Source organism: Mustela nivalis (genome assembly GCF_964662115.1).
Source record: "Mustela nivalis genome assembly, chromosome: 13".
Classification (NCBI taxonomy): domain Eukaryota; kingdom Metazoa; phylum Chordata; class Mammalia; order Carnivora; family Mustelidae; genus Mustela; species Mustela nivalis.
This window is the reverse complement of record NC_139032.1, coordinates 4,618,726-4,644,848: the sequence shown is the minus strand read 5'-3', so window position 1 is coordinate 4,644,848 and position 26,123 is coordinate 4,618,726. Positions and strand designations below refer to the sequence as shown.

The following is a 26,123-nucleotide window of genomic DNA, read 5'->3' as shown; positions in this document are numbered from 1 at the left end:
TGGGTATACTCTTTTACATTCCCAACAGCAATGCCACATCTCCCAATTTCTCCACATAATTGCCAACTTCTGGGGTCTTTTTTTGTTTTGATTTTTTTCCATTTTATCTATTTTTTTTTATCTTGGATTATAGCCAATCTAATGGGTGTGAAGTAGTATTTTCATTGTGGTTTTGATTTGCATTTACCTAAAGATTAGTGATGTTGAACATCTTTTCGTGTGCATATTGGCCATTCGTGTATCTTCTTTGCAGAGATGTCTATTTAAATCCTTTGCCCATTTTTGAATTGGGTTGTTTGTTTTTAATCTTTTTTTTTTTTTTTTATTTAGTTGACAGATCACAAGTAGGCAGAGAGGTAGCCAGAGAAAGGAAGGGAAGCAGGCTCCCTGCTGAGCAGAGAGCCCAACGAGGGGCTTGATCCCAGGACCCTGGGATCATGACCTGAGCCTAAGGCAGAGGCTTTAACCCAATGAGCCACCCAGGCACCCCTAGATATTAATCTTTTATCAAATATATAATTGGCAAATATTTCCCCCCATTTTTTGGCTTGTCTTTTCATTTGTTTGATAGTGTCCTTTGATGCGCAGAAGTTTTTACCTTCAGCAACATCCATTTTATCTATTTTGTTGTTGTCTGTGCTTTTGATGTCATATCCAAGAAATCATTGTCAAATCCAATGTCATAAAGATTTTCCTCTTTTTTTCCCACTAAGAGTTTCATAGTTAAATTTAGGTGTCTGATCCAACTTGAGTTAACTTTTGCATACACTGTAAGTGAAGGGTCCATCTATATTCTTTTGCATGTGGATATACAGTTTTCCAAGGTCTTGGGCACCTTTGTTGAAAATAATTTGACTGTCTATGCAAAGGTTTGTTTCTAGGTTCCGTGTACTCTTCTGTTGTTACATATGTTCCTGCATGCCGGTACCGTACTTTCGATTACTATAGCTCTGTAATTCACTTTTGAAATGAGAAAAGTGTGAGTTCTCCAATTTTATTCTTCTTTTCTAATTTCTTTTGCCTACTTGGAGTCCTTTGAGATTCCATACGAATTTAAGAATGGGTTTTTCTCTTTCTTCAACAAATGTAATTGGGATTTGGATAGGGACTGCATTGAGTGTGTGGATTGCTTTGGGTGGTGCTGACCTAGTAACTGTTTGGTCTTCCAGCCCAGGAACACAGGATGTCTCTGTACTGGTGCATGGCTTCTTTAGTTTCAGAGTGTTTGTAAGGGTAAAACATTTTTAATTTTAAACCTTAATTTCTTTACTTATCAGTGTCAAGAATGAATACTACTATTTCTTTAAGATAATTGGGTCAGTGGAATTTTACTGTCATTCTTTTATCTTATTTGTGACCTAAGGGTATATATAAGGTTGTCAGTTACCCCTGCTCATATCTTCTTATCTGGAAATCTGAAATTGTCTTTCAAAGATAATTCTGTAATTCAGACCTTTTACCAGTGCTCTTTCCTAATTATTATTTTATGTAAACCACAGGCTTTTGAATTCTCTAAAAGTTATGTTATTTTAAGGTGTTTTTTTCCTCTTTAAGTTCAGTTAGGTAAAGAATATAGGGATGCACCTGGAAACGTAACAGATGTATCTTCTGACTGCTTTTCCTGGTGTCGGTCCCACCACTTTGCTCTCTTTTTTACCAAACTTATTTTTCCAGATAAAGTTATAATTCATTTCCATTGATTCATTCAAGATTGTGATGAAGATTCTTTTTTTCCAAATAAAACAGAGCCCTTGGTTTATATGAATTTTATTTTGTTCTTTTCATTGCATATTCAATTCAGATGTGCTCACTACTATTATGCTAGGCACATTGAAAATATAAAGGGAATACTGGTTGTGTTCAGTGAGCTTTCAGTCACAGAGAAATGAGGCATGCACACAAAATAATGAGAAAGTAGTATATAGTTAGTGACTATCAATTACCAAAATAAAAGAAGCAGGTGAGTTAATAACTAGCATAGGGGTAATAATTGTGGCCTTAAGACATCACAGATGTTTTAATGAACAAAGTCTCATCTTTGGGTCAACCTTGACAAATGGGGAGAAAATTGAAAAACAGATAGGAGCTCATTCAGCATAGGGAGAAACAGAAGCAAATGCTTGAAAATATGAGTGACTCTTTGTTGTGGGAATTGTATATGGAGACCAACTTGATTCTAATGTACGATTTATGTTGGAAACAGTATTAGAAATTTTTATGTACACAGTTCAGACTTGTGCATCTAAAGCACTGATAATTTTGGATGTAATCTCAATACAATGTGGGGGAATAAGACTTTGAGTGGGTTTTGGTCAAGAGGAAGGTTATTTTAGGAACTTTAATCTGGCAGAGTTGTTCGATGATGAGTCATCACCATTAGAGTGTACATGAATTCACATTGCAAAATGATCAGTTAATCCTGGGTCTTTAGAAAATGTTGCTCCGAAGCTTTCTTGTGAAGGTATAGTCAGTTTGCATGACTGTGATGTGTATAGGTTGGGAGGGGGGAGGTGGTGTGCAGTAACACCACAAAATTCACTGCTTTCATGTCTTATATTTGAACAGATTTATTGATGAGATTCTCACTGCTATGGTGGTAAAAAGAAAATATTTTGCAGTATCTGTCATATTTGAAAGCTGAACTTTATAGCTATTTTTTGAGTGATGGGATGTACATTCAAGATTTTTTGTTTTTGTTTTTTGTTTTTTTTTTGAATGAGCACACTGATTTTGTTCTGCTTCGCTCCTTAAAATGTTTTATGGTAGACTGGAATGTCAGTATTTAGAAAAAGGAAGATTTTGTACTATTTTACTAAAGCCTTTAACTGTGTGACTATAAAGCAGAAGAACTTTGATTACTCTACTAGATCTTTATGAGAGAGTAAGATTATGCTTTATTTGGAAAGTTTTGCCTAGATATGAGACAATACCTACTTCTCGGGCTAAGTAAAAATATAATAGCTGCCTTAATAGAGGGAAAACAAAGTTCCTACTTCATAATGAATAACGTATGAATCATGAAAGAAAAATGGGAGATCACTGGAAATACTTAGCTTTTCAAAGTTTTTGGAACGTCTTCCTTAAATGCTTTAGGGATCCAGTAAAGGCCAAGAAAGACAAACAGTTGAAAGTTTTTTGGACTTATCCTTCCACTTAATTAGTAATGGAAATAATGCTTCTTAAATTTGGGTATTTATATAAAAACATACCTTTTAAATGGCACTATGGTGTAAACTACAAGGATTTTGTAATGCTGTTTAAATATTTTCATATTACTTTGTTTTGAACTTTGGATTCAATTTTGCTTTTTACTTGTTCTGTATAAGATTTTTGAACATCCTTGTTTAAAACATGAAATTCCTTCATAGTGGGACACAAAGTGAATATTAAATATTTATGCTCCTTTAGACATTGTTGAGACAGACAATATGCATGTGTGTACTTTAGTTTATATGCTGCATTGGTAGTAGTTAAAAGTATGACCCTACAGGCAATCTTTTCAAGCAGATAAAACTGTTGGGATGCTTTCCCAGGACGATGGGGTTGCCCTCCAGGCGTATCTCTTCAATGCGGTCCCGAATATAACGGGTGTCATTAGCCTTGCAAAATGTATCATCTGTGATTGAAGTTATGTTGTTAAACTGGAAAATAGAAGGGAAAAATTGTTCAGAAGTTTGAAATCAACCTTCTGTATGCTATGTAATGGGATTTCACTGAGTATTTAAAAAACGATTTTGAAATTACTGTATATCCTGTGTATCCTTTCAATAATAAAACCGTCTCAGTGTGACCTGAGTCACAGCCCCTGCCTTTTTACATCTACAGTATTACTTTGGAAGAACACACAGCTTATTACTCAGAGTGATATCCATGTGGCAGAAAGTTCTAAGCATAAATCAGATTATACTACCTGGAGAAAGTGTCCTGTTCTAGAGTTTCACTCAAAATAGGTACTGTGTTTTTAAATAATCCTTTAAAGAAGTAAAAAGGACAAATGGGGATTCTTATGATGCTGAAAGACCAATTTTAGTTTAATTCGTTTTCTCTCTTGTATTACCTTGAAATGATATTGGACGATAAAGTCAGCTGGAAAGTCTCCAAATGTTTACTGCTGTTGGAGAAAGAGGGACAAACCAGGGGCACCTGGGTGGCTCAGTGGGTTAAAGCCTCTGCCTTTGGCTCAGGTCATGGTCTCAAGGTCCTGGAATCGAGCTCCGCATTGGGTGCTCTGCTCAGCGGGGAGCCTGCTTCTCGCTCTCACTCTCTGCCTGTCTCTCTGCCTACTTATGATCTCTGTCGAGTTTTAAAAAAAGAATCTTTAGAAAGAGGGACAAACCAGAGGTTATAGTGTGCCCTGCCTTTGAATCCATGTGTCAGATTAACTAGGAGTGCTAAGTACACACCTGATGACAAGCCCCACTCTAAGAGCAGACCGCACACCTATGTCGCTGATCCTTTCTCGTTCTCTGGGCAGGTGGGACTTTCAGGCAGGTGATGCCTTGGACTAAATAGTCATACTTTTGATAGGAAAAATTTACATATGAATAATCCCATTTATATGTATGAATAATTGAGTTTCCTAATGAGTTCCAAGACCAATTTTAAGTTAAATTAAAGCCGCATATTGTGAAGGGAGCAATCCTACCTGAAGATGAATTATACGTAGACTTTCTGGTAGATTAAGAGGCACAGATTCCAGGGCATTGTGGTCCAAGTAGAGGAAGGAGAGGTGGTTCAGTTTCTGTAAGGAAAAGTTACTTGGCTTGAGCGTTATTGAGGTCAGTACATTTCTTTCACAGGATTCCAGCTATGTACACACATGCATATGCATGTATATATGTGCATAGACGTGTGTGCGAATATATGTGTGTATTTACGTGTGTACATAGGTGTTGGCATACACACCTATCAGTACTATTAATTGCTGGTTTGGTAGTTACTTGGTTTTGAGGGTTTTTTGGTTTTATAAGTAGTGTATCTTGGTCCTTTATGAAAGGTGATAGAGCCCTACTGCATCTCCACATTTCTCTCCACTCATCTGACCACTGAATACCGAGCCATGCCTGGCCTCAATCCACGTCAGCTTCTGAAGCCTTTTGATTTGTCTTGTGAACAGCTAATAAGGTCAGTCCCTACGCAGGATTGAATTTGGATCCTGGTGCTGACATAACCTCTCTTGAACCTTCAGAACTTCTTATTTCATTTCCACCAATTTCTAGCAAAATGAATACAGGCACATCTTGGAGATACTGTGAGTTCAGTTCCAGGCCACCACAATAAAACGAATATTACAATAAAGTGAGTCCAGTGAATTTCTTTGTTTCCCAGTGAATATAGAAGATATGTTTACACTATACTGCAGTAAAGTGTGCAACAATGTTAAGTCTAAAAAACAATGTACATACCCTAATTAAAAAATACTTTATTGCTAAAAGCCAACAACATCTGAGCTTTCAATGAGTTATAATCCCTAATGACAGACCAACAAATGTAATAATAATGAAAAAGTTTCAGTTATTGCAAGAATTAGCAAAACGTGGCAGAGACACAGTGAGCAAACGCTGTTGGAAAAAGGTGCCGATAGACTCGCTCCAAGCAGGGTTGGCGCAGACCTTCAGTTTGTAGAAACGCAGTGTCTGCGAAGCACAGGGACGTGCTCTGTGCCTGTACTCCTAAGCAATGTGCTTGTTAGTAAAATGTTTCCCAGAGCAATTTATTAACTATTTAGCGAGGTATGACTTTTACCCATAAGGGTCTGTGTTGAATTAGTCTTCCTGGTCAGCAGTCCGTTGCTGTGTATCATTTTATCACAGGACTTCAAGATTAATGCAAGTCTAAAATTCTGAATATTCAAACACTCCTTTTGTGAAGTGTGGATCGGCTCCTGTAGATCTTTACTATGCCAATTAGTCAACAGCTTATCAGCTGGAATTATATAGCTTCAAATTATAAGGGTTTTTTGTTTGTTTTGAAAGTGAGTCCTCTTTTGAAAAGTCCTCTAATAATCTCTTAATTTCTGAGGAACTCTGATGTGCCTTTAGAATAATTTCTCTTATAGTTGAAAAACAACCCTTAAGTGTTAACAAAAAGAAAAGAAAAATGGAATATTTTTACATTTTCTGACAGGTTGCTCGTTGGTGGACAAATCGTACCTTTGTGTGATTATCATAATCTTTATGATATTATTTGATAGTGTTTCTATTAAATGTTATCATAAGAAGCCCCAGACTTCCCTTTTGATTGAGGTTTGCTGCCAATAGTAGCACAATCATCTTTTTGTGTGGGGCTCCTTCGAGGACTGGGAACGAGTTACCACCTGTGCAGGACTGGGCAAGGCAGTAATTTCTCCATAGGCTATGCATTTGGACACAACCTGGCTACCTAAGTCAGAGTAGATCCCTCTTTCCTGTACCTATATCTTGAGTTATTAAATAAGAAATGTATTCAATGTTTAGTACATACAGAATTTTGTATGGAATTCAAAAGAAAGCTCGAATTCAAAAGAAAGTCAACCTACAGAATTTTATGGGTTAATACTTTTAAGTATTACTACTTAAAAAAAGTATACTTAAAAGTATTAATACTTTAAAGCTGAATTTTACTTTTGGAAAAATAATTTTCTGGCATGTATAAATTACTAGTATTGTAAGGAAAAGAAACACAGGAAAACTCCTTTTTGAGGTTTTATAGCATCCTGGTTTATGAGGGTACAAATAGATATTTTATTTTATTTTTATAAATATTTTATATTATTATAAATATTTGCTGTGTGAGCAAGTGAAAAACCTGGGATATGATATAGTCCCATGAAGCAAGGTAAAGTTACATACTTTAAGGGAGGTGCAAGTATAAGTTAGACTGAATGAGTCCAATAACAGGACTATTTATTATGGAAATAATGTCTTCATTTATAAAATTAAAATAGTTTGAAAATATAAAATAAACTTTTAGAACAGAGTTTCTCTTTTACCATGTTACTATTGGTTGTATAAAATTGGTGTTGTATTTGGTCATAGTATAAAATACTTACTTTGAATGTATTTGCTTTGATTCCTCTACTCTTGATTTTGTTATATTTTGCATTAAATAAAGTAAGCTTGGGAGGAAGAACTGGAAGCTTCAGTAGTTGATTTTCAGCTAGTGTAAGTTCTTCTAACAGAGAAAGTTTTGAAAAAGTACCGTCTTCTATATCTTCAATCAGATTTCCCGTAAAATCAAGTCTTCTTAAGTTAGCTTGAAAGAAAAATATACAGAAAATATAATACAAAAAATAAAAAGTTAAAATCTCATTCATGTGGATTGAAAAAAGGCATTGGTTTTATGGGTCACTCAAATACCTTTTAGTTTTAGTATCTAACAGAGTATCTGTATTTAGTAGGTCAGTAAGTTCTGTTGAATGCATGGTGAGCATCTACCCCGTGCCTGACACTGACGGCCTGTCTCACTCGAGTCCTAGAATTTCAGGGTTGCGAGGGAACTTGAAGTTCACAGAGCCTTCTGTGCTTGAATTCTCAGGATACTGAGGCAGTTTGGAACAAATTCTGTTTGCAAATCATGGGAAATAAGGATTACATTTGATTGAATAGAATTATGTAGGTACACTTTGCATGTTGCATTGTGATTGTAGAAAATGTTATCTTTATCTCTCTCTGTCTTATTGCTTACAAACAGGAATGTTGTTACAAACAGGAATGTTCCCTAATTTGTTAAGGTGATGTGGATGGAGAGAGACATTCAATTTGTTTGTTTCACTTTTTTATGTCTGAGATGATGAGGAAAAGGAGTCGCTTTTCATTCATTATTTGAGGTAGTCCCTGCAAACACTGGAGTTGGTGAAATGGACCATTGCTCTTGGGGGAAGATACAGGGTTAGGTCCCTGTGAGCCTCTGGTCACACATTTACATCAGCCAATTAGTACAAAGTTCTATGAGTGTTTCTGTTTCAAAGCACTGTGGTGAGTTTATATTGTGGGTACACTAACATGGAACTCAAGACCACTGCACTGCAGCTCTCATTGGAATGAAGATCGCCTCACAGCAGGAGGCTCTGGAGTACTGCCCTCGGGGAGCACCGGGTGTGGAAGATGTGGTGCTGAGACAGAGCAGGGCTCTGTGGTGTGAGAGCTGACACCAAATGGCAGAGGTCACCTCGTTCGACCTCAACTAGGGGAACCCTAGGGTGTTCCCACGGTGCATGTCGGCAAGTGACCATGAGGGCTGCACACAGTGACTTTGGGTCACAAATAAATTTCACCCAGTAGGTGAGTTTGAAAGTGTGGATCTACTGTACTTCAACCAGTTGGGAGCTACCAGGTGCAGCATGATAGTCTCATGGTGAAGCTCATAAATGTGTAGTGGGGCCCGTGTGCATTTCTGGTGTGATTTTCGGCGGAAGCACTTGACAACATAGCAGTCTAGAGAACTCACGAGGTTTTGTGATCCAGACCTGAGACATGGTGATGCAGAAGACGGGATGTGTAGTGTGCTAGAGCAGGGCCCTCGTGGCCCGCATCCCAGAAAGAGGGGAATGCGCTAGCCCTAGGCGAGAATCATGTGAGGAGTTTGGTGGTGTTTCATGATGACACGTGGACCTCTGCCCAGACCTAAATTGAAATCTCTGGTGATGAGGATCTGGTACCAGTATTTTTAGTATACAGCCAGGTTTAAGAACCTTGAGTTAAAGTAACCTTGACTTAAAGCAGAGTCACCCTTCTAGTAAAGGCAGCATTGTGAAGAAAGCGTTGAGGTTAGAGAAGCACCTCGATTATGCTGGTGCTCTGAGTGGCTGAGGCAAACAGCTCTCAAAGGTCTGAGGCTGAGAAGGCATTGGTGCCTTCTCATATGTTAGATGGGCTGTCAACATGAAGTCACCAATAAAGAAAGGTGACATGGGACATTGAATAGAAAAGAGGCTCACCAACAAACAAGTGGATTTTGGTGAAGGGTGTGGATACGTAAATATTCCAGCGGAGACTACCTTAGATGTGAGAGGCCACAAGTGCCTAAAAACTTGTATTTGAGGTTAATACTAACATGAGTTAATATAAATTATTTTATTTAAAATTAACTTACGTATTTCTGCAAAATCTTTCGCAGTCAGCTTTTTAATTTTGTTGAATCGTGCATAAAGGTAGGCTGATTCCTTTGGCAAGGGTGGTACAGCATCAATGTCAACTTCTTCACAGTATACAGAGCCACTTAAGCAAACACACAACAGGCATGTGGGCATTTCTAAGTTGGGAAACAAAATCATAAAAATATAAACCATAGTTTAGAAATATTTGGCCTCAGGGCACCTGGGTGGCTCAGTTGTTTGAAAGTCTGACTCTCAGTGTCAGCTCAGGTCTTTATCTCAGGGTTGTGAGTTTGAGCCCCCTGTTGGGCTCCATGCTGGGCTTGGAGTCTACTTAAAAAAATTAAAGTGCTTAGCCTCTAATGGCAAAATTATTGCTATCATGAGAGTTATCACTAATTTGAAAAGGTTTTTTTTTTTAAAGATTTTATTTATTTATTTATTTGACAGGGAGACTGTGAGAGAGGGAACACAAGCAGGGGGAGTGGGAGAGGGAGAAGCAGGCTTCCTGCTGAGCAGGGAGCCTGATGCAGGGCTCATCCCAGGACCCCGGGATCATGACCTGAGCCGAAGGCAGATGCTTAACGACTGAGCCACCGAGGTACCCCTGAAAATATATTTTGCAGAATAATAGGTGATAGAGGGAAGGATATTGTCATGTTAGCTAGTGACCTGATAACTCACCAGAATCTTACTTGCAGTTCTGTAATCTAAAATCTCTTTTATTCCTCTATCCATTTTAGCAGTGATCATTTAATTGCTAAATTGATTTACATTTCCTGATTTGAATACCAAGAAGGATTCATAAAGCAGAGCTTAAGGTAAATGCAAGCTTGCTTTATCACTTGGTTTGACACACACATATTTCAGATCAGTGACCATAGCTAACGAGCTTAGAAACCAGCAGTTAAGTAAGCAAACTATTAACCTCCATGTTAGAGCTGTCCTGGAAATGGCAAGGACGCCATTACGTGCTACATCATGTGTTGCCTACTTGTTGTGCCTCCTTCATCTCCTTCAGCCTGGAATATATCTTAGTCTTCGCTGTACATAACTTTTAAAATTTTTGTAAACTTTTGAATTTTAAAAACATTTTATTTTTCAGGGCATTTGTTTTTCAGAATGTCTTTTAATTAGAGATTGCCTGAGGTTCCTCATTTTTGACAGGAACACCATGGAAATGACTTTGGGTCCTCAGGGCTGTGTATCAGGAAGCACCTGGTATCTATTTGTCCCGTTCCTGATGATGCTGTCAGTGGTCACTTGACTCACTTGGTGTCTGCCGTTAATAAGTATCTGCTGAAGAAGTACTCTGAGATTCTTAACATCCGGTTCATCATTCACCTGACACTCACTCACTAGTTTTATGACCTATTGATAGTTCTTACCGGAATCATTTGTTACTAGGATAGTTGCAAATTATAATTTTCTAACTCCATCATTTCTTCTACATTTGTTAGTTGATATTTGGTGTAAGGTAGAACATTCTCTTCTTACTTAGTTATATCAGTTCACTATGAGCTTATGAATTCCTTATCCCATGGATCAGAATTTACCATCATATTTATTTTGATAATTAAATTGTCTCAGATTAGGCAGTGTGAACCCTTTTTTTTTTTTTTAAATATTTGAGGAGGGGGCATGAGAAGGGTGGAGGGGCAGAGGCAGAAGGACAAGCAGCCTCCCTGCTGAGGAAAAAGCCCAATGTGGGCTCGATCCCAGGACCTGAGATCATGACCTGAGTGGAAGGCAGATGCTTAACAGACTGAACCACCCAGGTGTCCTCTGAGTGTGAACTCTTTCATGCTCTTTTTCATTCTGTCACCGCTTTTTTTGTGCTTAAATGATATTTAATAATTGACACATATTTAACTTGTATAATTTATACGTTTTTTGTTTGTTTTTTTTTTTAAAGATTTTATTTATTTTTTGACAGAGAGAGATCACAAGCAGGCAGAGAGGCAGGCAGAGAGAGAGAGGAGGAAGCAGGCTCCCTGCTGAGCAGAGAGCCTGATGTGGGGCTCGATCCCAGGACCCCGAGACCATGACCCGAGCCGAAGGCAGTGGCCCAACCCACTGAGCCACCCAGGCGCCCCTAATTTATACGTTTTTGACATATGTATATACCCATGGAGCCACTGCTGCAATTAAAATAATTGACGTAATCATCACCCCCAGAGTATTCTTACTCTTCATAGTCCCTCCCTCTTCCCAACCACTGACCTGCTTTCTGTCCATTCATGGCAGCTTGCATTTCTGAGAGTTTTCTATCAAAAGAACCATGTAGTATATATACTTTGATCCAACTTCCTCCACTGTGCACAATTATTTCGAGATTCATCTTCTATTACATGTATCAGCAGTGCATTCCTTTTTATTACTGAGTAGTATTTCATTTTATTAATGTATACAGTTTATACAGTCCTTCCTTGTCGGCATTTGGGTCTTTAGTTTTTAGCTGTTTCACAGAAAGCTGCCGTGCGCCTTATGTAGAAGTTTGTATGGATGTGATGCTTTCATTTCTTTAGGGTAAATAACTAAGAGCAGAATGGCAGGGCCACCTTGAAGTTGTATACCTTTTGAGGAAAGCAGGAAAGCCCCAAACTGTGTTCCGTAGAGCTCGTGCCATTCTGTAGTCCCTTCAGCAGTGCACGAGTGTTACAGCTACTTCACATCCTCGTCATTTGGTTCGATCAGACTTTCTAATTTTAGTCATTCTGGGAAGGTGTGTTGTGGTATCTTGTGTTCTAATTTATATTTTCCTAATGACTAATGTGCTGAACAATTTTTTTTTATAAATTTATTTGCCATCCACATATTGTAGTGGTAAAGTGTTCATATCTTTTGCCTATTTAAAAAATTTTTTTTGCATTATTGTTACTGAATTACAAGACTATCTATTATAAATATAAGTTTTTTGTCAGATTTATTCCTCTGTGTGGCTTGTCTTTTTATTTTCTTACCGTTATCTTCTGAACAGGAAACATTTTTTCTTCCAAATTTTTATTTAAATTCTAGCTAGTTAATAGATAGCATAATATTGGTTTCAGGAGTAGAATTTAGTGATTCATCACTTACAACACCCAGCACTCATCACAAGTGCCCTCCTTAATCTCTGTGGCCTTCTAGCCCCTCCCCCACCCACCTCCCTCCATCAACCTTTAGTTTGTTCTCTGTTGTTAAGAGTCTTTTATGATTTTCTTCCCTCTCTCTCCCTTTTTTCCCCTTCCCATATGTTCATCCGTTTCCTAAATTCCATGTATGAGTGAAATCATATGGTATTTGTTTTTCTCTGTCCTAGTTTTCTTAGCATAATACACTCCAGCTCAATCCATGTCATTGCAAGTGGCAAGATTTCATTCTTTTTGAAGGATGAGTAATATTTATTGTATATGTACACCACAACTTCTTTATCTATTCATCAGTCATGGACACTTGGGCTTTTTGCATAGTTTGGTTACCGTTGATGATGCTGCTATAACCATTGGGGTGCATGAGCCCCTTTTAATTTATATTTTTGTGTCTTTTGGGTGAATACCCAATGGTGCAATTGCTGGATCAGAGGGTAGTTCTACTTTTAACTTTGTGAGGAACCTGCATGCTGTCTTCTAGACTGGCTGCACCAGTTTTCATTCCCACCAACGGAAGGGTTCAGTTTAAGAGGGTTCAGTTCCCCTTTTTCCATATCCTCACCTACACCTATTTTTTTTCTGTGTTGTTAATTTTAGCTATTCTGCCAGGTGTGAGGTGACTTATCATTGTGGTTTTGTTGTTATTATTGCTTTTTAAAAAAATTATGTATTTGACAGAGAGAAGGAGAAGCAGGGTCCCCATTGAGCAGGGACCCAGACATGGGGGCTTGACCACAGGACCCATGACCTGAGCTGAGGGCAGACTGAGCCACCCAGATGCCCCTCTCATTGTGGCTTTGATTTGTATTGCCCTGATGGTGAGGGATGTTGAGTACTTTTTCATGTGTCTGAGGGCCATCTGATGTCTTCTTTGGAAAAGTGTCTATTCATGTCTTCTCCCCGTTTCTTAACTGGATTGTTTTTTGGGTGTTGAGTTGGTAAGTTCTTTAAAGATTCTGGATGCTAACCCTTTATCAGATATGTCACTTGCAAATATCCTCTCCTGTTCCCTAGGCTGCCTTTTAGTTTTGTTAATTGTTTCCTTCTCTGTGTAGAAGCTTTTTATCTTAATGAAATCCTAGTAGTTATTTTTGCTTTTGTTTCCTTTGCTTTTGGCACCATGTCCAAGAAGTTGCTGAAGCCAAGGTCAAAGAGGTTGCTGCCTCTGTTCTCTAGGATTGTGATGGATTCCTGTCTCACATTTTCGCCTTACATCCATTTTTTAAAAAGACTTTATTTATTTACTTTTAGAGAAAGTGTGTGCGTGTGGGTAGGGGAGGGGCAGAAGAAGGAGAGAGAATCCTAAGTAGAGTCCACACCAAGCCAGAACCTGATATGGGGCTTGAACTCACAATGGCACGATCACCACAAGAGCAGAAACCAGGAATCGGAAGGATGCTCAACCAAGTAAGCCACCCAGGCACCCCAGGTCTTTCATCCATTTTGTATTTATTTTTGTGTATGGTTTAAGAAAGTGGTCCAATTTCATTTTTTTGTATGTTGCTGTCCCTTTTCCCAGTACTATTTGTTGAAGAGCCTGTCTTTTATCCATTGAATATTCTTTCCTGCTTTGTCAAAGATTAGTTGACCATATAGTTGTAGGTCCATTTGGGGGTTTTCTATTCTGTTTCACTGACCTGTGTGTGTGTTTTTTTGCCAGTACCATACTATCTTGATGATTACAGCTCTGTGACAGACCTTGAAGTCAGGCATTGTGATGCCCCCAGCTTTGGTTTTCTTTTTCAGGATTGTTTTGGCTATTAGGGTCTTTTGTAGTTCCTTACAAATTTTTGGATTTTTTGTTCTAGCTGTTGTTATTTTGATAAGGATTGCATTAAATGTGCAGATTGCTCTGGTCAGCATAGACATTTTAATATTTGTTCTTCCAGTCCATGAGCATGGAATGTCTTTCCATCCCTTTGTGTCTTCCTCGGTTTCTTTCACGAGTGTTCTGTAGTTTTCAGAGGATAGATCTTTTACCTCTTTGGTTAGGTTTATTCCTAGATATCTTACTGTTTTTGGTGTAGATGTAAATGAGATTGATTCCTTGATTTCTTGTACAGCTACTTCATTTTTGTTGTATAGAAATGCAACAGATTTCTGTACATTGATTTTATATCCTGCAACTGCTGAATTCCTGTATCAGTTTTAGCAGTTTTTTGGTGAGATATTTCAGGTTTTCAATAAAGAGTATCATGTCATCTGCAAATAGTGAAAGTTTGACTTCTTCCTTGCTGATTTGGATGCCTTTTCTTTCTTTTTTTCATATGATTTCTGTAGCTACAACTTCCAGTGCTGTGATGACTAGTAATAGTGAGAGTGGACAGACGTCCTTGTTGTGTTCCTAACTGTATGGGAAAGAGCTCTCAGTTTTTTCCCATTGAGGATGATACTAGTTCTGGGTCTTTTATATGTGGCTTTTATGATGTTGAGCATGTTCCTTCTATACATTTTTATTTAAATGAAGAACGGTTGATTCCTTTATAGTTGCGCTTTTTGTGTTGTACTTAAGAAATCTTTGCCAACCTATGTTATTATCCTATTTTCTTTTAAGAGTTTTATAGTGTAAGCTCTTGATATTTAGGTTTGGGGTCCATTTTGAGTTACTTTTATGTATGGTCTCAGAAAGAGTCAAAGACTCAAAAAGAGTCAAAGCTCATTTTTTAATACTAGAGCTATCCAGGTTTTTTGCACCACTTTTTGAAAAAATTACCCTTTCCTCATTATGTTGCATTGGCACCACTGTAAAAAGCTAGTTGACCCGATTGTGTAAGTGTATTCCTGGACTCTATTCTGTTTCGCTGATCTACTTATTTTTATGTTAATACCACAATGTCTTGCTTCCTGTAGTGTTTCAGGTAGTGTAAATTCTCCAACTGTATTCTTCAACATTGTTACCACTATTTTAAGCTCTTTGCATTTCCACGTAAATTTGAGTCAGCTTCTTAATTTCAAAAAGGCTAAAAATTTAGCTGGTATTGAGTTAAATCTATAAATAAATTTGTGAAAAAATGACATCTTAATGATACTGAGTTTTCTGATTCTTGAACATAGTATAGCCATATATTTAGGTCTTTAATCTCTCTCACTATAGTTGTCTAGAGTTCAGTATGCAGGTCTTAATATATCTTTTATAAATTTATACTACATTTTTAAAATATTTTGATTAAAAATGTCTCCATTACTCTTTAAGAACTTTTTAATTTTCTGGTTTATTTTCTGGTAAGATGTCCCAGACCACTCTTGCCATCTCTCTGCCCCAAGCCTGAAATCAGTTATTCCTTTAAGTATTGACTCTGTTTAGTAGAGAGCAGTATTTAGAAACCAGGATTTGAATGTGGATACGCTCATTGCTACCAGCATCTCATTGCTTCTATGCTCTTTCTGCAGAGAGAGCTGGGAAATAGATGTATGTCTATTTGTCTCTCCATATTTAATACACATATATACACACACATATAGGTGTTTTAGACATTTACATACATTCTTACACACATATAGGTGTATGTATATACCATCTAAATATATGTGTGTATACATACACATAAACACATCATATACATATATACACATATAATACACTCACACAGAGACAAACATGTCTATACAGGCAAACTTAAGAGAAATTACACGTTTGGTTCCACTGCAATAAAGCAAGTCAAATGAGCTTTTTGGTTTCCCAGTACACATGAAAGTTATGTTTATAGTGCATGTAGCCTGTGAAGTGTGCAGTCAGTGTGTCTAAAACATTGTTCAAAAAAGAAAAGAAAAGAAATAATGTTCATACTTAAATTAGAAACACTCTCGCGTTGAAAGCTACTAACCATCATCTGAGCTTTCAGGGAGCCATGATTTTTTTGCTTGTGAAGCCATGATCTTCTTGCCTGATGTTGATCTGCTGACCCATCAGGGTGGTACTGGCTGTGGCCATTTCTGAAAATAAGACAACCCTGAAGTTTGCCGCATGGATTGACTCTTCTTTCATGAATGATTTCTCTGTAGCCTGTGAAGCCATTTGGTACTGTTTTACCCACAGTAGAACGGTTTTTTTTATTTTTGAAGATTTTATTTTTTTTATTTGACAAAGAGAGTGGGAGGGGCAGAGGGAGAAGCAGACTCCCCTCCGAGCAGGGAGACGGATGCGGGGCTCGATCCCAGGACTCTGGGGAATGACCTGAGCTGAAAGCAGATGCTTAACCAACTGACTGAGCAACCCAGGCACCCAGTAGAACTTCTTTCAAAACTGGAGTCCATCCTCTCCAACCTTTCTGCTGCGTTACAGCTATGTTTGTGTGATATTCTAAATCCTCTGCTGTCATTTCCACAGTCTTCACGGCATCTTCACCGGGTGTAGATTCCATCTCAAGAAACCACTTTCTTTTCTCATCCATAAGAAGCAAGTCCTCGTCTGTTCAAATCTGATCACGGGATTCTAACAGTTCAGTCCCGTCTTCAGGCCACACTTCTGATCCCGCTTCTCCTGCTGTTCCCCCACATCTGCAGTGACTTCCTCCACTGCAGTCTTGAACCCCTCAAAGCCACCCATGAGGGCTGGAATCAACTTATTCCAAATTCCTGTTGAGTTTGATAGTTTGAGCTCTTCCCATGAGTCATGAAAGTGAAAGTGAATCCTTTGCTGCATGTTTTAGATTGAGTCCGCCCAGATCCATCTGACAAATCAGTATCTACGGTAGCTAGAGTCTTACTAAAGGTATTTCTTAAAGAACAAGACTTGCAAGTCAGCATTACCCCTTGATTCATGGGCTGTAGGATGGATGTTGTGTTAATAGTCATGAAAGCAACATCAATCTTTTTTTTTTTTTTTTAAGATTTTATTTATTTATTTGACAGACAGAGATCACAAGTAGGCAGAGAGGCAGGCAGAGAGAGAGGGGCAAGCAGGCTTCCTGCTGAGCAGAGAGCCTGACGCAGGGCTCTATCCCAGGACCTGAGACCATGACCTGAGCTGAAGGCAGAGGCTTAACCCACTGAGCCACCCAGGTGCCCCTAAAGCAACATTAATCTTGTTCCTCTCCATTAGAACCTTGGGTGACCAGGTGCAATGCCATGTAGCAGTAATATTTTGCAAGCAATCTTTTTTTTCCTGAGCAGTAAGTCTCAAGAGTGGGCTTAAAATATTTCATCAACCGTATGGTAAATAGCTGTGCTGTCCGCCGGGCTCTGTTGTTCCGTTGAAAGAGCATAGGCGGAGATTAGCATGGTTGCTAAGGGCTGCTTTTCAGAATGAGCAATGGGCACTGGCTTCCGCTTCAAGTCACCAGCTGCGTCAGCCTCTCTGGAGAAAGTCAGCCTGTCCTTGGAACTTTTGAAGCCAGGCGTTGATGTCTTTCTCACCATGAAAGTCCTAGGTGGCATCTTCCAATGGAAGACTGTTGCGTCCGTATTGAAAACCTGTTGCTTTGTGTGAGCACCTTCGTGAATTGTCTCAGCCGGATGCTCGGGATCCCTTGCTACGGCTTCTCCATCGGCGCTCGCCGCTTCACCTTGCGCTTGTACGTTACAGAGACGCTTCTTGCCTCCCCCCGGTGACTTCCGCCAGCTCCCAACTTGACTTCCACAGCTTCCTCAGCTCCTCAGCCTGCACAGAACTGAAGAGTCGGGGCCTTGCTCCGGGGGAGGCTTTGGGCGAAGGGGATGTCGTGGCTGGTTTGAGCTTCCCTCCAGACCGGTCAGACTCACAGCATGTCAGCAGGGAAGCTGTTTCATTCTCTTATGTGCTCACTGGGGTAGCACTGGCTATGTCCTTCGAGAACGTTTCCTTTGCATTCATAACGGGGCTTACTTTTTGGCACAAGAGGCCCAGCTTTTGGCCTGTCTTGGGTGTCAACAGACCTTCCTCACGCCGCTGAATCATTTCTAGTTTCGATGGAAAGTGAGACATGTGCGACTCTTCCTTTCACGTGAACACTTAGAGGCCCTGGTAGGGTTATCAGCTGGGAATAGGGAGGCCCGAGGAGAAGGAGAGAGATGGGGGAAGGGCCCGTCCGTGGAGCGGTCAGAGCACACACGGCATCGGTTGAGTTCCCCGTCTTATATGGCACAGCTGCGGTGGCCCCAGATTACAGCGGTGACATGGAAGATCACTGATCACAGATCACCGTAACAAATGTAATAATAAGAATCACGTTTAAAATATTGTGAGAGTTCCCAAAAGATGACACAGAGACATGACGTGAGCAAATGCTGTTGGAAAAATGGCACCAGCAGACTGGGTCCAGGCAGGATTGCTACAAACCTTGCGTTTGTTAGCAATGCAGTGTCTGTGCGGTCAGAAAACAAGGCAGACCCGTACCCATGTCTGTACTTCTGTGTACAAACTGTGAGCTGGCGCCAGTGTCTTTTATGCCAGTGCAGCTCCCCTGCGCTCACTCTGGTCTCCCCCCTCACCACAGTTGTTCTGAGAAACCTGGCTCTCTTTATCCAGTGTAGTAGTTCACTCAGTGCTAGGCCACATACTAAATAGTTTCGTTACTGCTGACCTGTAACACAGTGGAAAACAAACCTTCTCACTGGGATTTCAGTGTTCCTCATTCTGTTTTGTCTTTAGCCTGAAGGTATGTAGTAAAAATACTGTGTTTCAGGGTTACTTGGATTAAATTGGTTTCCCTTTAGTATGTTATGTTATTCATTTGAAATGAAATTGTCTCTAATTGTAGGCCAACTTTGGTTTTTTTTATCTTCCCTTGCTGCTTTTATTTATAAATGTGTTTGTTTGTTTACCTACGTGAAATATAACCTTGTTCTAAAATCGAATCTACACAGAAAGTGTATATTCCGAGAAATCCCACCGCCCCTTGTCCCTAGCTTCCCAGTGACCATCTCTCCCTCCTTCCCACCTCTGGTCCCTTCTGAGACTGGCTGGTAACTAGTCTCCATTTTTAAATTACCTTCCCTGAGTTTCTTTTCACACAAGTAAGCTGATGCATGTATATTTTCTTATGTGTCTCCCTTTCTTGGATGAAAGGCTGTAGACTGTAGATGCTCTTCTGTACTTTTTTTTTTCCCATATAATATATTCTGGAAATCACTTCTTGTTAGTTCGTAAAGATCTTCCTCATTCCTTTTTACAACTGCATAGTATTTCCTTGTGTGGATTTATCATACTTCATTTCACCTCCCTTCAGGGTATGGACAATTAGAGCATTTCCAGAATTTAGCATTTACAAGCAGTGCTTCAGTGATACTGCATATGTATTTTCTTCCTTTTGGAGGTATATCTTTAAGTTAATTCCTAGAAGTTGATTGACATCAAAAAGTAAATTGCATGTTTGTTTTTGTTAGATCCTGCTTAAGCAAAAACATTATACTAACTTGTATTCCTCCCAGCGGTATATAAAGATCTGATACCACTGTGGCCTTGTCATTGGAATATTTTGGTGTAACAGGTTTAATTTTTTGTCCATCAGGTAGGTTCAAAATTTGTATCTTAGTGTAATTTAAACATATTTCTGTATGTGTAAGATTGAACATCTTTCCGTATGTTTAAGGGTCATTTTTTTTTTTTTTAAAGATTTTATTTATTTATTTGACAGAGAGAAATCACAAGTAGATGGAGAGGCAGGCAGAGAGAGAGAGGGAAGCAGGCTCCCTGCCAAGCAGAGAGCCCGATGCGGGACTCGATCCCAGGACCCCGAGATCATGACCTGAGCCGAAGGCAGCGGCTTAACCCACTGAGCCACCCAGGTGCCCCTGTTTAAGGGTCATTTTTGTATCACTTTTTAAATCGTCATATCTTTTGATGGTGTTTCCAGTGGGTTTTTAGTCAGTTTCTTTTTCCTGGATTTTTATGTGTTATAAATTAGAGACATTAACTTTATTTCTCTCAGTTTTTGTTGTGTTTGACTTCATTTACGATGCTTTTTCCCATGAGAAAATTTGATTTCATCTACTCAAATATTTATTGATGTTTTCTATTATTATAATTTCTATTATTTTCTCTGAATTTTGAGGCATCCCACTCCCATATAATTGTTTCGTATTTGCATGATTTCACTTTTTACTTTTAGACCCTAATGTATATAGTGAGGGATTTGTTTATCTGTGTAAAGTGTGGATCTAGTTTTATCCCTTTTCAGTAGAGTACTCAGTTGTTCAATACCATTTAAAATTTTTTAAAGTTTTTGTTTATTTATTTTTTTATTCATTTCACATTCACATTCATTCATTCACAGTACAAGCAGTGCTAGTGGCAGAGGGAGAGGGAGAAGCAGGAAGCCCCACGAGGGGCTTGATTTTTAGGACCCTGGGAATATGAACCGAGCTGAAGGGAGACTCTTAACTGACTAAGCCACCCAGACGCCCCTAAAGTTTTTATTTAAATTCCAGTTTGTTAATGTACAGTGTAGTATTAGTTTCAGGATCCAGCATTCTTTTTCCAAAAATACTGTCTTTAAGGTGCCTGGTGGGCTCAGTTGGTGGAGCATTAGACTCTTGATCTCGGAGCTGTGAGTTTGAGTACCACATTGGGTGTAGAGACTTCTTAAAATCTTTAAAAGTACCATCTTTGCTTCAGTGATTTACAATGCCTTCTTTATTATATACTGAGTTTCTACAGGTATTTCTCTTTCTGAACTTCTCTTCTGTTTGTGCATCAGTATCACATGTGTTTTAGCATAGAGACTGTAAAGTAAGTTCTCTTGAGTGGTATGTCTGGTTCCCGTGCATCCCTGTCAGTTCTCAGTGACTCCCTGGCTTCGTGCAGGTTTGACTTCTCTACACGAACTTGAGAATCAACCTTACCAACTTTGTAAAGAAGCTTGTTGTTATCAACTTAGGCAGAGCTGACATCTTTATAATACTGAGTCATCCAAGAGCAAGGAATGTCTTTCCAATTAGTGTGTGACTTTTTTTTCATGTTGTTATGTGAAATACTGTTCTTTCATAGAGCAAAAATAAACCAAATAGACAGGAACTATTAAGGAGGACTTTGTTATTTTCTATTGTTTTCATAGAAATGTGTATTACAAATATTTATGTATTTAGGCATCTCTGTGTTTCTTGAAGTCAAGAATTCATTTTATTTCCCTTATCCTCAGGCTTTACATAGTATTTGCAGATCACTGATTTAATTTTTTAAATTTTTTTATTTTTAAAAAGATTTTATTTATTGATTGATTTACTAGAGAGATAGAGAGCACAAGTAGGCAGAGCAGCAGGCAGAGGGAGAAGGAGAAGCAGGCTCTCCACTGAGCAGAGAACTTGGTGTGGGGCTCAATCCCAGGCCCTGGGATCATGATCTGAGCCAAAGGCAGCCGCTTTACTGACTGAGCCACCCAGGCACCCCCCCATCATTGATTTTAAATCACTGTTTGTGGAATTGACTTGATATAGACAGAAGCACACACCTTTTACTTGACTGTTCTCGAATGTTCCTGTCCATGTTTCTCACTCGTAATGTGGGGTCGCAGCAGATGTGTACCCCCAATGCACCAGCTGACTTTCTCAGTGGAGATAAGGAATAAAGTTCCATAATCTAGCTACGAAAGCTCTTTTTGAGATAATGAAATGAGCTGAGAGGGTATGCGCACTTACCATCATTTTCCTTCTTGAAGGGCGGTGGCGTTGCATGCTCATCTCTTTGTAATTGAAGACTTTTCTCTTTGGGTATTACCATAGTTTCTTTTTCCTATTAGAAAAATTAAAAAAAAATTGTTATCAGGTATGAAAAAGTCTAATTTTTACTATACAAATTAGGGTCACGGGGCGCCTGGGTGCCTCAGTGGGTTGAGCATCCAACTCTTGGTTTCAGCTCAGGTTCTGCTCTCAGGGTCCTCCGCACTCAGCAGGGAGTCTGCCTGGGATTCTCTCTTCCTCTCCCTCTCCCACAACCCCTGCCAAATAAATAAATAAATCTTAAAAAAAAAAAAAAAAAAAAAAAAAGAAAACCTTAGGGTTACAGACAGCACTTGTCTTCTCATGGCCAGAGTTAGTGGCATTTCCTTTGTGCTGCAGTAGGATTTTACACATAATTCCATTTCATCATTCATTAACGTGTAAGGTAAATATTTGTGTAGCTTGTTTTCTCTCCACACTGTCAACTTCTCTGGTGGTCTAGTGGTTAGGATTCGGCACTCTCACTCCAGACTGTCAACTCCTTGAGTAAAAGAACCAGGTCTGTTTTATTTTTTTATCTCCAAAAGCCAAACTCAGTGCCTCCTAAATGTTAAATATGTTGAAATTCCAAATGGGAGCTGGAGGGAACTCTGTGACTCAGAATGAAAGTTTCTCTGAAGTGAAACCTGAAATGAGATCATCTTTATCCAGGGAAGGCCTTCTAATTATTCTTTGTGGCCTTGTCTTAATTGAGTTCATGATGCCAGATTCTACCATGTTCAGCAGGATTGAAGCAGTGGTCACATCGCCCATGCAGGGCACTGAGCAAGCTTTTGGCCTCTTCTCCAAGTGACCCATCATTACCTACATGCCTTTATGATACTGAGTCATCCAAGAGCAAGGGATACCCTTCCCTGCCCTTCCCTGCCCACCCCACTGGGACCCCCAGTCCAGACTGTTAGCCCTGGGGTCTATATCAGTCTTTGCTGTCCTGGGAGGGAGCATTTTCTGCCATTAGATCTAATGTAGATTGCGTGGGGCCCCAGTCTCTGCCCTCTGAAAACAGTTCCCCTTTCATTTCCATCTTGACTCTTTTACTCTCCCACAAGGGTTCTGAGTGAGCAGCTCCTCCACTCTGAGTTTGTGTAATAAGAGCTGTTAATGCTTCTCTACTCCACAAATATCTTAGTCCCTACATTTATATGAAGAGCAGAAACTTCTAAAGCAATGTGAAGAGAAAAAGCAAGGAACTTAACTATTTATTAGGGACCACAGAAATTTGAAATTGTTTTTTTAACTGAGAGATTCCAATCATACATGTAAGCCAATAGCTTGTTGTTATGATAGACCTTCTTTCAAAATTTTGAAGCTCTGCTAGTGATACCTATCATTTTGCTCTTAATATTAGGCAAAAAATAATGCTAACATATTAACCAACTCCATTGAGAGAAATTATAGTGTTAACATTTGGTCCTGTATACGAAAGAAGGCAAGAAAGAAAGAAAAGCAATCAATGTTGTTATATATTTGGCTGCATTTCTCATTTTCCGTTCTGTGTGCACACACACAGATTAGACAGAAGCAGATACTTATGTGCTGCATTAACTTTTTCCTTACCCAGCGTTCACTTCTCTGTGCCAAGAAAACCACAAGTAATTACTCAGCCCATGCAACTGGAGTATGAAAGATGTGATATGAAGTCATCCTGCAGAGTATTAGCTAAAGGACAGTTACAGTTACTTGGTACAAATTGATAGACTCTAAGTGGTTGAAACTGATTAAAAATTAAGCCCCACATTGAGGAGTTTTTCATTTTTTGGCACCATGTATAGTTGGCATATGTAAATTATTGTGAAATGCTATAGACAACAAAATAAGAAGTATTTATTTCCATGAACCATTTCTTCCTAAAATAATGAACCTTAAGTTGGTAATCAAAGATCATTTCTCCTAATACACATTTCTCCTATTTTATTTTGAGACAATGTAATACACCAGCATAGGGCACTGTATAACATTACTTATAAATCTTCAACCAGTAAGAGATCATCTTAAAGTTTAGTTTTCCTTAAATTTTGTGTTGGTCGCTAATTTGGAAGACATGCATACTTTAAAAATATGATCTTGGGGACAGTTATTTTGAACTACTTTCAGTCATTTAAATTGCTTTTTCTTTCCCCTTACCTTATCAGACACATTAGAAAACAAAAGCATGCATTAAAATGTGTGACTATTTTAAGAAGTTAAGTTTAGAGTAGAAATATAAATACCTTAATATTTTTTCCATCCAGATATTTATCCTCAAAATCTTGACTAAACAAGGTTTCTTCAAAACTATCTGTTCCATAATCATAGGTCATGCGGGAGTCGTGCTGAGTTGGTGGTGCTGGCTTTATCAGAGGCACAAGCAGGAGCAGGAGAAATGTAGACTGCAGAGTCTTCATTTCAGCAAAAATCAAGGTGACTGGAAGTTAATAAGTTAGTGGCCTGCTGACTGTGGGACAATGCTCTCTTTTTCCCTGGAAGTAAAAATGCAGACCATGGAAGCAATATTTAAAAGCTTAGAGGACTTTTGGCAGGGTATACTCAGTAGGGGCCAGAGAACAAGTATTTAACCCTTAGTGATCTTTAATTAGATGCTAAAAGATTTCAAGTATCAGTGACAGTCTTAAAAATAGTTTCAGAAAGTGGTTTTTATTTATTTTTCTGTCAAAACCCAAGCAATGTTGATAATTTCAAGTTTGTTAATAATTAGGTGCCTTAAACAAAGGTACTTGAATGCAACTGAAATCTTAGGATACCTGTAGTATAAATAGTTAAAATGAAGACTCATGATCCTGTCTCATGTGAGTTAAAAATATCGTATTTCAACTTTGCTATTTTATAAGAACTCTTGATTTGTAATGGTATGAATAGAAATAAGTTCCAAGAGTTTTAAAACTTAAACTTTAAATTTAACATGAAGAGTACTCATTAACATTTACTTTTAGGTGAGAAAGCATATAGGAAAAGCCATAATTTTAATTTTCTTAGTTTTGTCATTTTCATTGATACCATTATTCTTAGATGATAGCATTGTTTTTTAAATCTGAACTACAAAAAAACACAGTATTGCAGACTAGAAAAAATACAGAATTGAATCAAGGATTTGGGGGAAGGAGAGGGAGAAGAGTCTCTTTATCATTGATGCACATTTTAGACTTTTTCTTAAGAATTTCAGACAGAATCACTCAGAGTTGCTGGTGCTGCATTGTAGATGCCAGCTTGTCAAAAATCAGTAGCTAAAAGCCTGGTTTTTGTGACTTTTGCAGCAAGGTTCTTGCCTGTGGGGATGTTAAATTTATGCAATGACATATATAAGTGCTTGTTACAGTTGTTCAAGGTAACTGAAACTTAAAAAATTAGAGATGGCCTTTGCATTTATCAAGACTGTTCGATGAATCACATCTTAACAAACGATATTTAAAATAAAATGTGAAAGAAGAGCCTACCGTTAGAACTTTTTTGAAGCTTTTTGTGGCTTTCCTCAATAGAAGTTCATGCCTGTGTGTTAGCCCCAAGCGGTAGGTGAAGGAGAAAGGCTGTGAAGCAGTTTCAAAGTGCTGCATGGAGTTTCAGGGCCCAGCAGCTTTAAACACAGTTTGCATGCGGTAGAGATATTTGCCAACATTCTTTCTCTGGGGTGAAGTGTAGTGTGTTTTACTGGAGAGCCGTGCTTAAAACATTTGCAGCTGCTGTGCTTGGTCTGCTTCTGCTGAGGACTGTAAGATCGTATTATTCTTACCTTGTGTACTGAGCACTAAGGTTTCTTGAATATTATTTGTGAATGTGACGTAGCTTTAAAGTCATGCTTTTTATTTTAATGCGTTCCCAGGAGATAAAACTTACGCTTTTCAGTGAAATAAAATACCAAACCAAAGCCTGGTCAGTGCTCTTAATTTTATGAGGGGTAAAAATATTGCTCCAGTACCATAATTAGCATATAGCCAAGAAATTTCCAATGTAAAAATCAGTTTTTACATAAATTATCTTGCAGTTTAATCAGTTGGGGTCCCCTCCTTTATTTTAAGTACATATAATAAAAATCCAAGTCTGAGAAATCATATTTAGATTTTAAAATCAGAATTGGATTTTAAAATCACATTTTAAAAATATGTTTGACTTGTAATTCGGAGTTTGATAGTAAAAGATACTTTCGTTTGCTAAATTAAGGAAACTAAAAAAATTTGTAAATTTGATTTTTAAAAGTTTAAATGGTATTTTAGATAACTATATGATCATTGTAAAGATTCACTTTCGTTTTTTCACTCTTTGGTGCTCTCAGCACTCAAGGTAACATTTCTTCC

The 26,123-nt window shown here is 38.5% G+C and overlaps 2 protein-coding genes across 3 annotated transcripts in view; one reads left to right on the top strand and one right to left on the bottom strand.

The window, feature by feature from the left end:
* CENPP (centromere protein P) overlaps positions 1 to 26,123 on the top strand; it is a 227,334-nt gene that overhangs the window by 53,572 nt on the left and 147,639 nt on the right. The gene's annotated exons all lie outside the window — the stretch shown is intronic.
* On the bottom strand, positions 1,752 to 25,478 carry OGN (osteoglycin). Its single transcript, XM_082694333.1, has 7 exons — positions 25,269 to 25,478; positions 24,048 to 24,296; positions 21,757 to 21,850; positions 9,073 to 9,231; positions 7,031 to 7,233; positions 4,646 to 4,741; positions 1,752 to 3,641 (listed from the first exon to the last, which is right to left on the bottom strand). Exons 2-7 carry the CDS (start codon positions 24,219 to 24,221, stop codon positions 3,471 to 3,473), a joined length of 897 nt encoding a protein of 298 aa, XP_082550459.1. The 5' UTR covers positions 24,222 to 24,296; positions 25,269 to 25,478; the 3' UTR covers positions 1,752 to 3,470.

Excerpts from the sequence above, each read along its gene's own strand:
- OGN (XM_082694333.1), bottom strand. The coding sequence starts at position 24,221 with ATGAAGACTCTGCAGTCTACATTTCTCCTGCTCCTGCTTGTGCCTCTG. Across the intron at positions 21,851-24,047 it reads TGGATGGAAAAAATATTAAG|GAAAAAGAAACTATGGTAAT; the intron begins GTATTTATATTT and ends TTTTTCTAATAG. Across the intron at positions 7,234-9,072 it reads GAAAGATTTTGCAGAAATAC|CTAACTTAAGAAGACTTGAT; the intron begins GTAAGTTAATTT and ends TTTTCTTTCAAG.